The following is a 14,056-nucleotide window of genomic DNA, read 5'->3' as shown; positions in this document are numbered from 1 at the left end:
CCTGTCACACCTTCTGTGCGGGCGCAGTAAAGTGTGTCACATCAGCTCATAGGGTAAACATATGTATTTGCCCAACTACCTTTGCGAACACGACGGACTCGAACTGCATTCCAACAGAATCAGTTGACAGTACAACCCAAAAATTTGAAACGACGACAGACTCGCTCAATATAAAATATACTGTTATGCAACTGGCAAATCAAACTGAAATGCGAACTCGCTTTACCGATATAGAAGCTGAAAATGAAACAACGGTTTCTTACACAAGTACAACCGAATCGTATAAGACGACAAAACAACTGTCAATTGATACTAAATATCCTCACCCTGAAATTGATAAAACTGCACTTCCTGAACTAGAAATGACTACACAAACGACCGAATCTACTAGACAAGAACCAACGACAGGGCTTGTTGAACGTTCTACTCTAAGTCCAGCATCTTTAGAAACAAATGTCCCTACAATAACAGACCAAATTACCACTAATCTTCCAATTGGTACAACACGTGGGCAAGTGACGGAACAGACGACCAAAACACCAAGCGAAAGTAGCGAAAAACCGACGACATTACCTCGGGGTACAACCCCTGGTCGAATGAGTGAACCGACGACATTACCTCCGGTTACAACCTCTGGTCGAGAAACTGAACTAACGACAGAATCTTCCAGAGAAGTACCAACTACAAAGCTTGTTGATAGATCTACCCTTGGCCCACCAATAACGCAAACTACTCACCCAACAATCACTTCCGAAACAACCACATATATTTCAATTGATACAACACGAAGACAAGTGACGGAACAGTCGACCAAAACTCCTAGCGGCGTAATAACAGAGTCAACGGATGGAACCACTCCATCCGAAAGTAGCGAAAAACCGACGACTTTGCCTCCGGGTACAACCCCAGGACGAACGACTGAACCAACGACAGAATCTTCTCGAGAAGAACCAACTACAAAGCTTGTTGATAGATCAACTCTTAGTCCACCAATAATAGAAACTACTCTCCCAACAATCACTACCGAAACAACCACATATATTCCAATTGGTACAACACGAGGACAAGTGACGGAACAGACGACCAAAACTCCAAGCGGCGTAATAACAGAGTCAACGGAGTCAACGGGTACAACCCCAGGACGAACGACTGAACCAACGACTGAACCAACGACACAATCTTCTCGAGAAGAACCAACTACAATGCTTGTTGGTAGATCAACTCTTAGTCCACCAATAATAGAAACTACTGTCCCAACAATCACTTCCGAAACAACCACATATATTCCAATTGGTACAACACATGGGCATGTGACGGAACAGAAGACCAAAACTCCAAGTGACGTAACAACAGAGTCAACGGATGGAACCACTCCATCCGAAAGTAGCGAAAAACCGACGACATTGCCTCCGGGTACAACCCCAGGACGAACGACTGAACCAACGACACAATCTTCCAGAGAACCAACTACAAAGCTTGTTGATAGATCAACACTTAGTCCACCAATAATAGAAACTACTGTCCCAACAATCACTACCGAAACAACCACATATATTCCAATTGGTACAACACGAGGACAAGTGACGGAGCAGACGACCAAAACTCCAAGCGGCGTAATAACAGAGTCAACGGATGGAACCACTCCATCCGAAAGTAGCGAAAAACCGACGACATTGCCTCCGGGTACAACCCCAGGACGAACGACTGAACCAACGACAGAATCTTCTCGAGAAGAACCAACTACAAAGCTTGTTGATAGATCAACTCTTAGTCCACCAATACTAGAAACTACTCTCCCAACAATCACTACCGAAACAACCACATATATTCCAATTGGTACAACACGCGGACAAGTGACGGAACAGACGACCAAAACTACAAGCGGCGTAATAACAGAGTCAACGGATGGAACCACTCCATCCGAAAGTAGCGAAAAACCGACGACATGGCCTCCGGGTACAACCCCAGGACGAACGACTGAACCAACGACAGAATCTTCTCGAGAAGAAACAACTACAAAGCTTGTTGATAGATCTACCCTAGGCCCACCAATAATAAAAACTACTCTCCCAACAATCACTCCCGAAACAACCACATATATTCCAATTGGTACAACACGAGGACAAGTGACGGAACAGACGACCAAAACTCCTAGCGGCGTAATAACAGAGTCAACGGATGGAACCACTCCATCCGAAAGTAGCGAAAAACCGACGACATTGCCTCCGAGTACAACCCCAGGACGAACGACTGAACCAACGACAGAATCTTCTCGAGAAGAACCAACTACAAAGCTTGTTGATATATCAACTCTTAGTCCACCAATACTAGAAACTACTGTCCCAACAATCACTACCGAAACAACCACATATATTCCAATTGGTACAACACGAGGACAAGTGACGGAGCAGACGACCAAAACTCCAAGCGGCGTAATAACAGAGTCAACGGATAGCACCACTCCATACGAAAGCAGCGAAAAAGCGACGACATTGCCTCCGGGTACAACCCCAGGACGAACGACTCAACCAACGACAGAATCTTCTCGAGAAGAACCAACTACAAAGCTTGTTGATAGATCAACTCTTAGTCCACCAATAATAGAAACTACTGTCCCAACAATCACTTCCGAAACAACCACATTTATTCCAATTGGTACAACACATGAGCAAGTGACGGAACAGAAGACCAAAACTCCAAGTGACGTAACAACAGAGTCAACGGATGGAACCACTCCATCCGAAAGTAGCGAAAAACCGACGACATTGCCTCCGGGTACAACCCCAGGACGAACGACTGAACCAACGACAGAATCTTCTCGAGAAGAACCAACTACAAAGCTTGTTGATAGATCAACTCTTAGTCCACCAATAATAGAAACTACTCTCCCAACAATCACTACCGAAACAACCACATATATTCCAATTGGTACAACACGAGGACAAGTGACGGAACAGACGACCAAAACTCCAAGCGACGTAACAACAGAGTCAACGGATAGAACCACTCCATCCGAAAGTAGCGAAAAACCGACGACATTGCCTCCGGGTACAACCCCAGGACGAACGACTCAACCAACGACAGAATCTTCTCGAGAAGAACCAACTACAAAGCTTGTTGATAGATCAACTATTAGTCCACCAGTAATAGAAACTACTGTCCCAACAATCACTTCGGAAACAACCACATATATTCCAATCGGTACAACACGAGGCCAAGTGACGGAACAGACGACCAAAACTCCTAGCGGCGTAATAACAGAGTCAACGGATGGAACCACTTCATCCGAAAGTAGCGAAAAACCGACGACATTACCTCGGGGTACAACCCCAGGACGAACGACTCAACCAACGACAGAATCTTCTCGAGAAGAACCAACTACAAAGCTTGTTGATAGATCAACTCATAGTCCACCAATAATAGAAACTACTGTCCCAACAATCACTTCCGAAACAACCACATATATTGCAATTGGTACAACACATGGGCATGTGACGGAACAGAAGACCAAAACTCCAAGTGACGTAACAACACAGTCAACGGATAGAACCACTCCTTCCGAAAGTAGCGAAAAACCGACGACATTACCTCGGGGTACAACCCCTAGTCGAATGAGTGAACCGACGACATTACCTCCGGTTACAACCTCTGGACGAGAAACTGAACTAACGACAGAATCTTCCAGAGAAGTAACAACTACAAAGTTTGTTGATAGATCTACCGTTGGCCCCCCAATAATGGAAACTACTCTCCCAACAACCACATATATTCCAATTGGTACAACACGAGGACAAGTGACGGAACAGACGACCAAAACTCCAAGTGACGTAACAACAGAGTCATCGAATGAAACCACTTCATCCGAAAGTAGTGCAAAACCGACGACATTGCCTCCGGGTACAACCCCAGGACGAACGACTCAACCAACGACAGAATCTTCTCGAGAAGAACCAACTACAAAGCTTGTTGATAGATCAACTCTTAGTCCACCAATAATAGAAACTACTGTCCCAACAGTCACTTCCGAAACAACCACATATATTCCAATTGGTACACCACGAGGACAAGTGACGGAACAGACGACCAAAACTCCTAGCGGCGTAATAACAGAGTCAACGGATAGAACCACTCCATCCGAAAGTAGCGAAAAACCGACGACATTGCCTCCGGGTACAACCCCAGGACGAACCACTGAACCAACGACAGAATCTTCTCGAGAAGAAACAACTGCAAAGCTTGTTGATAGATCTACCCTAGGCCCACCAATAATAAAAACTACTCTCCCAACAATCACTCCCGAAACAACCACATATATTCCAATTGGTACAACACGAGGACAAGTGACGGAACAGACGACCAAAACTCCTAGCGGCGTAATAACAGAGTCAACGGATGGAACCACTCCATCCGAAAGTAGCGAAAAACCGACGACATTGCCTCCGGGTACAACCCCAGGACGAACGACTGAACCAACGACAGAATCTTCTCGAGAAGAACCAACTACAAAGCTTGTTGATAGATCAACTCTTAGTCCACCAATAATAGAAACTACTGTCCCAACAATCACTTCCGAAACAACCACATTTATTCCAATTGGTACAACACATGAGCAAGTGACGGAACAGAAGACCAAAACTCCAAGTGACGTAACAAAAGAGTCAACGGATGGAACCACTCCATCCGAAAGTAGCGAAAAACCGACGACATTGCCTCCGGGTACAACCCCAGGACGAACGACTGAACCAACGACAGAATCTTCTCGAGAAGAACCAACTACAAAGCTTGTTGATAGATCAACTCTTAGTCCACCAATAATAGAAACTACTGTCCCAACAATCACTACCGAAACAACCACATATATTCCAATTGGTACAACACGAGGACAAGTGACGGAGCAGACGACCAAAACTCAAAGCGGCGTAATAACAGAGTCAACGGATGGAACCACTCCATCCGAAAGTAGCGAAAAACCGACGACATTGCCTCCGGGTACAACCCCAGGACGAACGACTGAACCAACAACAGAATCTTCTCGAGAAGAACCAACTACAAAGCTTGTTGATAGATCAACTCTTAGTCCACCAATACTAGAAACTACTCTCCCAACAATCACTACCGAAACAACCACATATATTCCAATTGGTACAACACGCGGACAAGTGACGGAACAGACGACCAAAACTCCAAGCGGCGTAATAACAGAGTCAACGGATAGAACCACTCCATCCGAAAGTAGCGAAAAACCGACGACATTGCCTCCGGGTACAACCCCAGGACGAACAACTCAACCAACGACAGAATCTTCTCGAGAAGAACCAACTACAAAGCTTGTTGATAGATCAACTATTAGTCCACCAATAATAGAAACTACTGTCCCAACAATCACTTCGGAAACAACCACATATATTCCAATCGGTACAACACGAGGCCAAATGACGGAACAGACGACCAAAACTCCTAGCGGCGTAATAACGGAATCAACGGATTCAACCACTCCATCCGAAAGTAGCGAAAAACCGACGACATTGCCTCCGGGTACAACCCCAGGACGAACGACTGAACCAACGACAGAATCTTCTCGAGAAGAACCAACTACAAAGCTTGTTGATAGATCAACTCTTAGTCCACCAATAATAGAAACTACTGTCCCAACAATCACTTCCGAAACAACCACATTTATTCCAATTGGTACAACACATGAGCAAGTGACGGAACAGAAGACCAAAACTCCAAGTGACGTAACAACAGAGTCAACGGATAGAACCACTCCATCCGAAAGTAGCGAAAAACCGACGACATTGCCTCCGGGTACAACCCCAGGACGAACAACTCAACCAACGACAGAATCTTCTCGAGAAGAACCAACTACAAAGCTTGTTGATAGATCAACTATTAGTCCACCAATAATAGAAACTACTGTCCCAACAATCACTTCGGAAACAACCACATATATTCCAATCGGTACAACACGAGGCCAAGTGACGGAACAGACGACCAAAACTCCTAGCGGCGTAATAACAGAGTCAACGGATGGAACCACTCCATCCGAAAGTAGCGAAAAACCGACGACATTGCCACCGGGTACAACCCCAGGACGAACGACTGAACCAACGACAGAATTTTCTCGAGAAGAAGCAACTACAAAGCTTGTTGATAGATCAACTCTTAGTCCACCAATAATAGAAACTACTGTCCCAACAATCACTTCCGAAACAACCACATATATTCCAATTGGTACAACACGTGGACAAGTGACGGAACAGACGACCAAAACTCCAAGTGAGGTAACAACAGAGTCAACGGATGGAACCACTTCATCCGAAAGTAGCGAAAAACCGACGACATTGCCTCTGGGCACAACCCCAGCACGAACGACTCATCCAACGACAGAATCTTCTCGAGAAAAACCAACTACAAAGCTTGTTGATAGATCAACTCTTAGTCCACCAATAATAGAAACTACTGTCCCAACAATCACTTCGGAAACAACCACATATATTCCAATCGGTACAACACAAGGCCAAATGACGAAACAGACGACCAAAACTCCAAGTGACGTAACAACAGAGTCATCGAATGAAACCACTTCATCCGAAAGTAGTGCAAAACCGACGACATTGGCTCCGGGTACAACCCCAGGACAAACGACTGAACCAACGACAGAATCTTCTCGAAAAGAACCAACTACAAAGCTTGTTGATAGATCTACAATAGGCCCACCAATAATAGAAACTACTGCCCCAACAATCACATCCGAAACAACCATATATATTCCAATTGGTACAACACGAGGACAAGTGACGGAACAGACGACTAACACTCCAAGCGGCATAATAACAGAGTCAACGGATGGAACCACTCCATCCGAAAGTAGCGAAAAACCGACGACATTGCCTCCGGGTACAATTCCAGAACGAACGACTGAACCAACGACAGAATCTTCTCGAGAAGAACCAACTACAAAGCTTGTTGATAGACCAACTCTTAGTCCACCAATAATAGAAACTACTGTCCCAACAATCACTTCCGAAACAACCAGATATATTCCAATTGGTACACCACGAGGACAAGTGACGGAACCGACGGCCAAAACTCCAAGTGACGTAATAACAGAGTCATCGGATGGAACCACTCCATCCGAAAGTAGCGTAAAATCGACGACATGGCCTCCGGGTACAACCCCAGGACGATCGACTGAACCAACAACCGAATCTTCTCGAGAAGAACCAACTACAAAGCTTGTTGATAGATCTACCCTAGGCCCACCAATAATAGAAACTACTGTCCCAACAATGACTACTGAAACAACCACATATATTCCAATTGGTACAACACGAGGACAAGTGACGGAACTGACGACCAAAACTCCTAGCGGCGTAATAACAGAGTCAACGGATGGAACCACTCCATCCGAAAGTAGTGAAAAACCGACGACATTGCCTCCGGGTACAACCCCAGGACGAACGACTGAACCAACCACAGAATCTTCTCGAGAAGAACCAACTACAAAGCTTGTTGATAGATCAACTCTTAGTCCACCAATAATAGAAACTACTGTCCCAACAATCACTTCCGAAACAACCACATATATTCCAGTTGGTACACCACGAGGACAAGTGACGGAACAGACGACCAAAACTCCAAGCGGCGTAATAACAGAGTCCACTAACAGAACCACTCCATCCGAAAGTACCGAAAAACCGACGACATTGGCTCCGGGTACAACCCCAGGAAGAACGACTGAACCAACGACAGAATCTTCTCGAGAAGAACCAACTACAAAGCTTGTTGATAGATCTACCCTAGGCCCACCAATAATAAAAACTACTCTCCCAACAATCACTTCCGAAACAACCACATATATTCCAATTGGTACAACACGAGGACAAGTGACGGAACAGACGACCAACACTCCAAGCGGCATAATAACAGAGTCAACGGATGGAACCACTCCATCCGAAAGTAGCGAAAAACCGACGACATTGCCTCCGGGTACAATTCCAGAACGAACCACTGAACCATCGACAGAATCTTCTCGAGAAGAACCAACTACAAAGCTTGTTGATAGACCAACTCTTAGTCCACCAATAATAGAAACTACTGTCCCAACAATCACTTCCGAAACAACCAGATATATTCCAATTGGTACAACACGAGGACAAGTGACGGAACAGACGACCAAAACTCCTAGCGGCGTAATAACAGAGTCATCGGATGGAACCACTCCATCCGAAAGTAGCGAAAAACCGGCGACATTGCCTCCGGGTACAACCCCAGGACGAACGACTGAACCAACGACAGAATCTTCTCGAAAAGAACCAACTACAAAGCTTGTTGATAGTCCACCAATAATAAAAACTACTCTCCCAACAATCACTCCCGAAACAACCACATATATTCCAATTGGTACAACACGAGGACAAGTGACGGAACAGACGACCAACACTCCAAGCGGCGTAATAACAGAGTCAACGGATGGAACCACTCCATCCGAAAGTAGCGAAAAACCGACGACATTGCCTCCGGGTACAATTCCAGAACGAACGACTGAACCAACGACAGAATCTTCTCGAGAAGAACCAACTACAAAGCTTGTTGATAAACCAACTCTTAGTCCACCAATAATAGAAACTACTGTCCCAACAATCACTTCCGAAACAACCAGATATATTCCAATTGGTACACCACGAGGACAAGTGACGGAACAGACGACCAAAACTCCTAACGGCGTAATAACAGAGTCAACGGATGGAACCACTCCATCCGAAAGTAGCGAAAAACCGACGACTTTGCCTCCGGGTACAACCCCAGAACGATCGACTGAACCAACGACAGAATCTTCTCGAGAAGAACCATCAACAAAGATTGTTGATAGATCAACTCTTAGTCCACCAATAATAGAAACTACTGTCCCAACAATCACTTCTGAAACAACCAGATATATTCCAATTGGTACACCACGAGGACAAGTGACGGAACAGACGACCAAAACTACTAGCGGCGTAATAACAGAGTCAACGGATGGAACCTCTACAACCCCAGGACGATCGACTGAACCAACGACAGAATCTTCTCGAGAAGAACCAACTACAAAGCTTGTTGATAGATCTACCCTAGGCCCACCAATAATAGAAACTACTGTGCCAACAATGACTACGGAAACAACCACATATATTCCAATTGGTACAACACGAGGACAAGTGACGGAACAGACGACCAAAACTCCTAGCGGCGTAATAACAGAGTCAACGGATGGAACCACTTCATCCGAAAGTAGCGAAAAACCGACGACATTACCTCGGGGAACAACCCCTGGTCGAGAAACTGAACTTACGACAGAATCTTCCAGAGAAGAACCAACTACAAAGCTTGTTGATAGATCTACCCTAGGCCCACCAATAATAGAAACTACTGTCCCAACAATCACTACGGAAACAACCACATATATTCCAATTGGTACAACACATAGGCAAGTGACGGAACCGACGACCAAAACTCCAATTGACGTAACAACAGAGTCATCGGATGGAACCACTTCATCCGAAATTAGCGAAAAACCGACGACATTACCTCGGGGAACAACCCTTGGTCACATAAGTGAACCAACGACAGAATCTTCTAGAGAAGAACCAACTACAAAGCTTTTTGATAGATCAACTCTTAGTCCACCAATAATAGAAACTACTCTCCAAACAATCACTTCCGAAACAACAACATATGTTCCTATTGCTACAACACGTGGACAAATGACGGAACATACGATTAAAACTCTAAGCGAAGTGACAACTGTAAGGAATATAAATGAAACTACTATTCCTACTGTGCCTATGCATATTTGGCCTACTTTAAACGAATCCACTCCTATATCGGTGTTGAAACCCGTTTCAATGGAAATGCCAAATGCGAAAGACCTAACTGTGACAAATAGACCAACGACAGAATCTGTAATGACTTGTAAAACAGAGCACGACTGCTTGGACGACCAGACTTGCGTAGGAGGGCGGTGCATATCGCCTTGTGAATATTTCAACAATCTCTGCACTGTTCAGAATCTGACTATTTGTCGTACATTGAACCACACCACAATGTGCATCTGTGATACCGACGATGATGTAAATAGACCCGATTGCTCTATAAAAGCAGGTAACTAAAGTTGTGTATATAAATTGTAAGTCTTGTTATCGAATCATAATGAATGAATTGCAAGGAACCACAGGGTTGCGGTAAACTCTTGGCATCGTGGCATCGCTGACTACTTTCAACGCCAATCACATAACTGGCAAATTGTAGTGGCCTACTTCAGTTGGATGTCATATTTTCTTACTCTTCTTTTGGATTTACAGCCATTATCCTTTTTGTGGCTCATATATATGTATGACCCATTTGAATCGTGCGGGCACCTTGCATGCAACCATTTGGATTATTTCTCGCAATTCCTGAGTGTTCTTTGTCCTCGACTTTTCCAAATGCATTTGTCTTTGTTCCCCTCTTCTTACTGCTTTTCTGGCTGTATTGCTGAAAGCCTTGCACCTTTTCCCACCGATTTCTTCACCACGAGCAGCACCCGAGTTAGTTCGAAGTTTGTGTGTCCATCAAAGAAGCTTTTGACCGAATGCCAATTCTTGGGAGTTTACTCTTTAGTGCAGTCGTTTGCATGTCGATTTATGTTTCAATGTTATTCGTTCATGTTAGTTGCCTGCTTTTTGTCACCTTAAATGCCTGCTGCAAAAGTCATCATCAAATCCTCTGTCATCGTCCACCCCACTTTGAATGTTTTTCGTTAAGTTTTCGAAGGATCTCAACTAGCATGTTTTGTATCTCAGCGCGAAACCTTTCCAATGTGTTCTAAACTGTGTTGATTTTTTTTATATTTAGTAAACATACTCGTTGTCGTTAATCATGTATCGTAAGTGTTTAGTCTTTAGTAAAAATGTTTGCATGTGGTATTTGGATTACTAATTATATGAAATCTTAGCTAATAAAGGTATGCACTAACTCACTTAATGCTTTTGCATGTGTATATGTTGTTTAAAGCAACTGCCAAAACTAAAATATATTTAACTAATGCTAAATCCTGCTACATAGTAATTACTCTGCTTGAATCTGGAGTTGAAAAGTTAGAATAAGGATTCTACATTTAACGAAAAAGTTATACTAACTGCATTGAAAATTTATGAAAAAGAAAACTACCTACCGAACAGGAATCTTGACCTAAATAAAAGGAATGACAAAAATTTTAACGACTTTATATTAACGCACATATGTGCTATGATAAAATGTCTAAATGTACCCGAACTAATGCATTAATGTATTCTGCTTTCAACGCACGAACAGAAATCGGTTGCGCATCGAGTGAGGAGTGCCCCTCCCTGCAGGCGTGCATCAATGCTCTTTGCGTGGATCCTTGTACCTACAACAATCCCTGCAGCCGTAATGAGGATTGCCGTGTTCTTAACCATCAGCCATTGTGCTCAGCCGGTGAGTCCCAGTGTTAAACATTAAAAACTCCAGAAAGACCGATCTCATTTAAACTATATAGAACATGGTCGTACGCCTGGCTGCGAACATTGTCCACCGGGCGCAAACTGTGATCCCACAACCGGTGCTTGTATAAAGGGTAAGTTCTCCCAGCACTTATTTTCCTTAATCAACTTAAAACTCTTAATGTTAAGTGTAAATACGCTGTGTACATATTCTAATATAAATTAACCTCCCTTTACCCATGTAAATACATCTCTCTCCTTAGCTAATGTAACAATAACAACTATTACTACCAAGAACTCCACAACTACCAAGATACCAACGAAACCAAGAACAACAGCTAACCCAAACACAGGCGTCAAAACGACGCCGACTACCACAAAGGCCACCACAAGAACCACCACCACGACCACAACCACTACTACCACTTCCTCCACTAGCATTGAATCGAGCACAATCACAAGCGCTACTAACCAGACCAGTAAGAATCAAAAACCAGACACAGAAAGCACCACCTCCCACACCGATGCCACAAGGCGATATCGCGATGGTGAGAACAATATCACCGATACGCCAACTCCAAGGCCGACAATCCAGACGACCACGTTGCGGGGCGAAGATATTATTAGTGACAGTCAGAGGCGGTCCACTACAACGCCTAAGATGAAGACCACGCGGCTGGATACTTCCAACGAAGTTCCAGACACCACAACGGCATGGCCAATAGAGTTGCCTACCACGGCGGGCACCACCACGGAGGTCTACAGCACCAACACCATGATTGCCCCACTGGGCAACACCACTGACATCTCATTAATTAACCCATGTACAGTAGATACTAACTGTGCCCCTAACGAGCACTGTAAGCTGGGGCATTGCCGTAAGAAAGGTATATTAACTTTTTATGTTACATGCACGCCACTTTGGGATTTTCCCTTACTTTTCTCACACTCAATTTCAGCAATGTATGACACATATTTCTACAGTTAAAACTATGATAAAACATTTAAAACACCCAATTTGCAAATCCCAAAGTGGCACTAATACTGTTCAATTGTACATAAATGTTTATGTATAGGGCTCGTTTTCTGGCGTTACCAACCAATTTTGTTGTAAAAAAATGTACATACTTAGTATAGCCCTTGTACATATTTATCTATTAATTTAATTTAAAAATCTTCACCATTGTATTAACTATTTAACTCACTAAATCATTTCTAACAAGTAGAACCGCCGGGTTCACCGAAAACACCTGAACCCTGCCAATCTAACAACGACTGCATTGAGAGCGAGGCCTGTTACATGGGTCTGTGCCAGGATCCGTGCGAGTTTGCCAAGATTTGTGCCGCAAGTGCCAAGTGTACGGCCAAGAGTCATCGACCAGTTTGCACCTGTCCGCAGGGTCATGAGGGCAATCCGATGGTCAAATGTGTAACAACCCAAACCTCAAGTAAGACACTAATCAATTAATCAACAACTTAATTTAATGCATGGGATGAACTACCAAGTCTTTAGCTTTGAATTTATGGGACAACAACTAATATTACTTAACCAACTTACAGTTGAATGCACAGAAAACTCGGACTGCGGAGTCACAGAAGCATGCATCAATCAGCTCTGCCAGCATCCATGCGATGTCCATGATCCTTGTGCCACAAACGCCGTTTGCGTTAACAGCAACCATGCAGCCGATTGCAGCTGTGCGGATGGCTTCCAGGGAAATGGATTTGTTGGCTGTCAGCCAGGTTAGTATACCCTTGATCAACACGATGGCGCACCTCTGTTGTCCTCCAAAAAATCCTCTGCTAATGTGTCACAATGTCTCATTTCCAAAAATCTCTCTCTTTCATACACTGTACAAACCCCCGTACACCACGACACTTGTATAAAACTTGTACCGTCCCGACACCAATTCAACTCTAAAAATCAAACAACAAACTATAAATACACCCACCGATCCAACCGAATCGCACCGTAACCCTAACCAAAAAAAAACAGCACGTCCCAATGTCTGCCAATACAACGAGGACTGTCCGCCGACGAAGCTCTGCGATCGCCTGAACCGGCGCTGTATTAATCCCTGCCAAGAGGACTCTTGTGGCGAGAATGCCGAGTGCATTCCCGTGAACCACGGAACTGATTGTCGCTGCCTGCCCGGATTCCTGGGCAACGCTTATGTGCAATGTCTTCCTAGTCAAGGTTGCCGTGCCGATTCCGAGTGTGATTCGAATCAGGCCTGCATCAACGGAAAGTGCTCATCGCCCTGCCAGTGTGGATCCTTTGCTCTCTGCGATGTGATCAACCATCGTGGGGTGTGCAAGTGCCCGCCTGGCTACAATGGAAACCCTCAGGTGGGTTGCAGTCCGCCCCAAGACCCATGCGATCCCAATCCATGTGGCTTAAATGCCCTGTGCGAGCTGGACAATGGCAACCCCATCTGCTACTGCCCCAAGGGTCTTACCGGAAATCCATTTAAAAATTGCAGTGAGTATTGTATCTATATTAAAAAAAATGTAAAGCTACATTTTTTTTACTCTGTAATAACATTGTTTTCTGGAAACTCTTAAACCATTCT

The 14,056-nt window shown here is 44.3% G+C and overlaps 1 protein-coding gene across 25 annotated transcripts in view; it reads left to right on the top strand.

Moving 5' to 3' along the window:
- The window catches only part of LOC108040944, a 131,206-nt gene that overhangs the window by 64,164 nt on the left and 52,986 nt on the right, over positions 1–14,056 (top strand). For 20 of the 25 annotated variants that reach the window (XM_044459840.1, XM_044459853.1, XM_044459847.1 and 17 more), the window contains 6 exons: positions 11,335–11,478; positions 11,540–11,617; positions 11,747–12,370; positions 12,710–12,931; positions 13,044–13,226; positions 13,480–13,965. In XM_044459840.1, the coding sequence (XP_044315775.1) occupies positions 11,335–11,478; positions 11,540–11,617; positions 11,747–12,370; positions 12,710–12,931; positions 13,044–13,226; positions 13,480–13,965 (1,737 nt within the window). The remainder of the gene's footprint in view (positions 1–11,334; positions 11,479–11,539; positions 11,618–11,746; positions 12,371–12,709; positions 12,932–13,043; positions 13,227–13,479; positions 13,966–14,056) is intronic. The other 5 variants (XM_044459850.1, XM_017118650.2, XM_044459855.1 and 2 more) reach the window with 2 other exon arrangements.

This window comes from Drosophila rhopaloa, unplaced genomic scaffold (genome assembly GCF_018152115.1).
Source record: "Drosophila rhopaloa isolate 14029-0021.01 unplaced genomic scaffold, ASM1815211v1 contig_2, whole genome shotgun sequence".
Taxonomy (NCBI): domain Eukaryota; kingdom Metazoa; phylum Arthropoda; class Insecta; order Diptera; family Drosophilidae; genus Drosophila; species Drosophila rhopaloa.
This window is presented reverse-complemented; position numbering and strand designations above follow the sequence as displayed.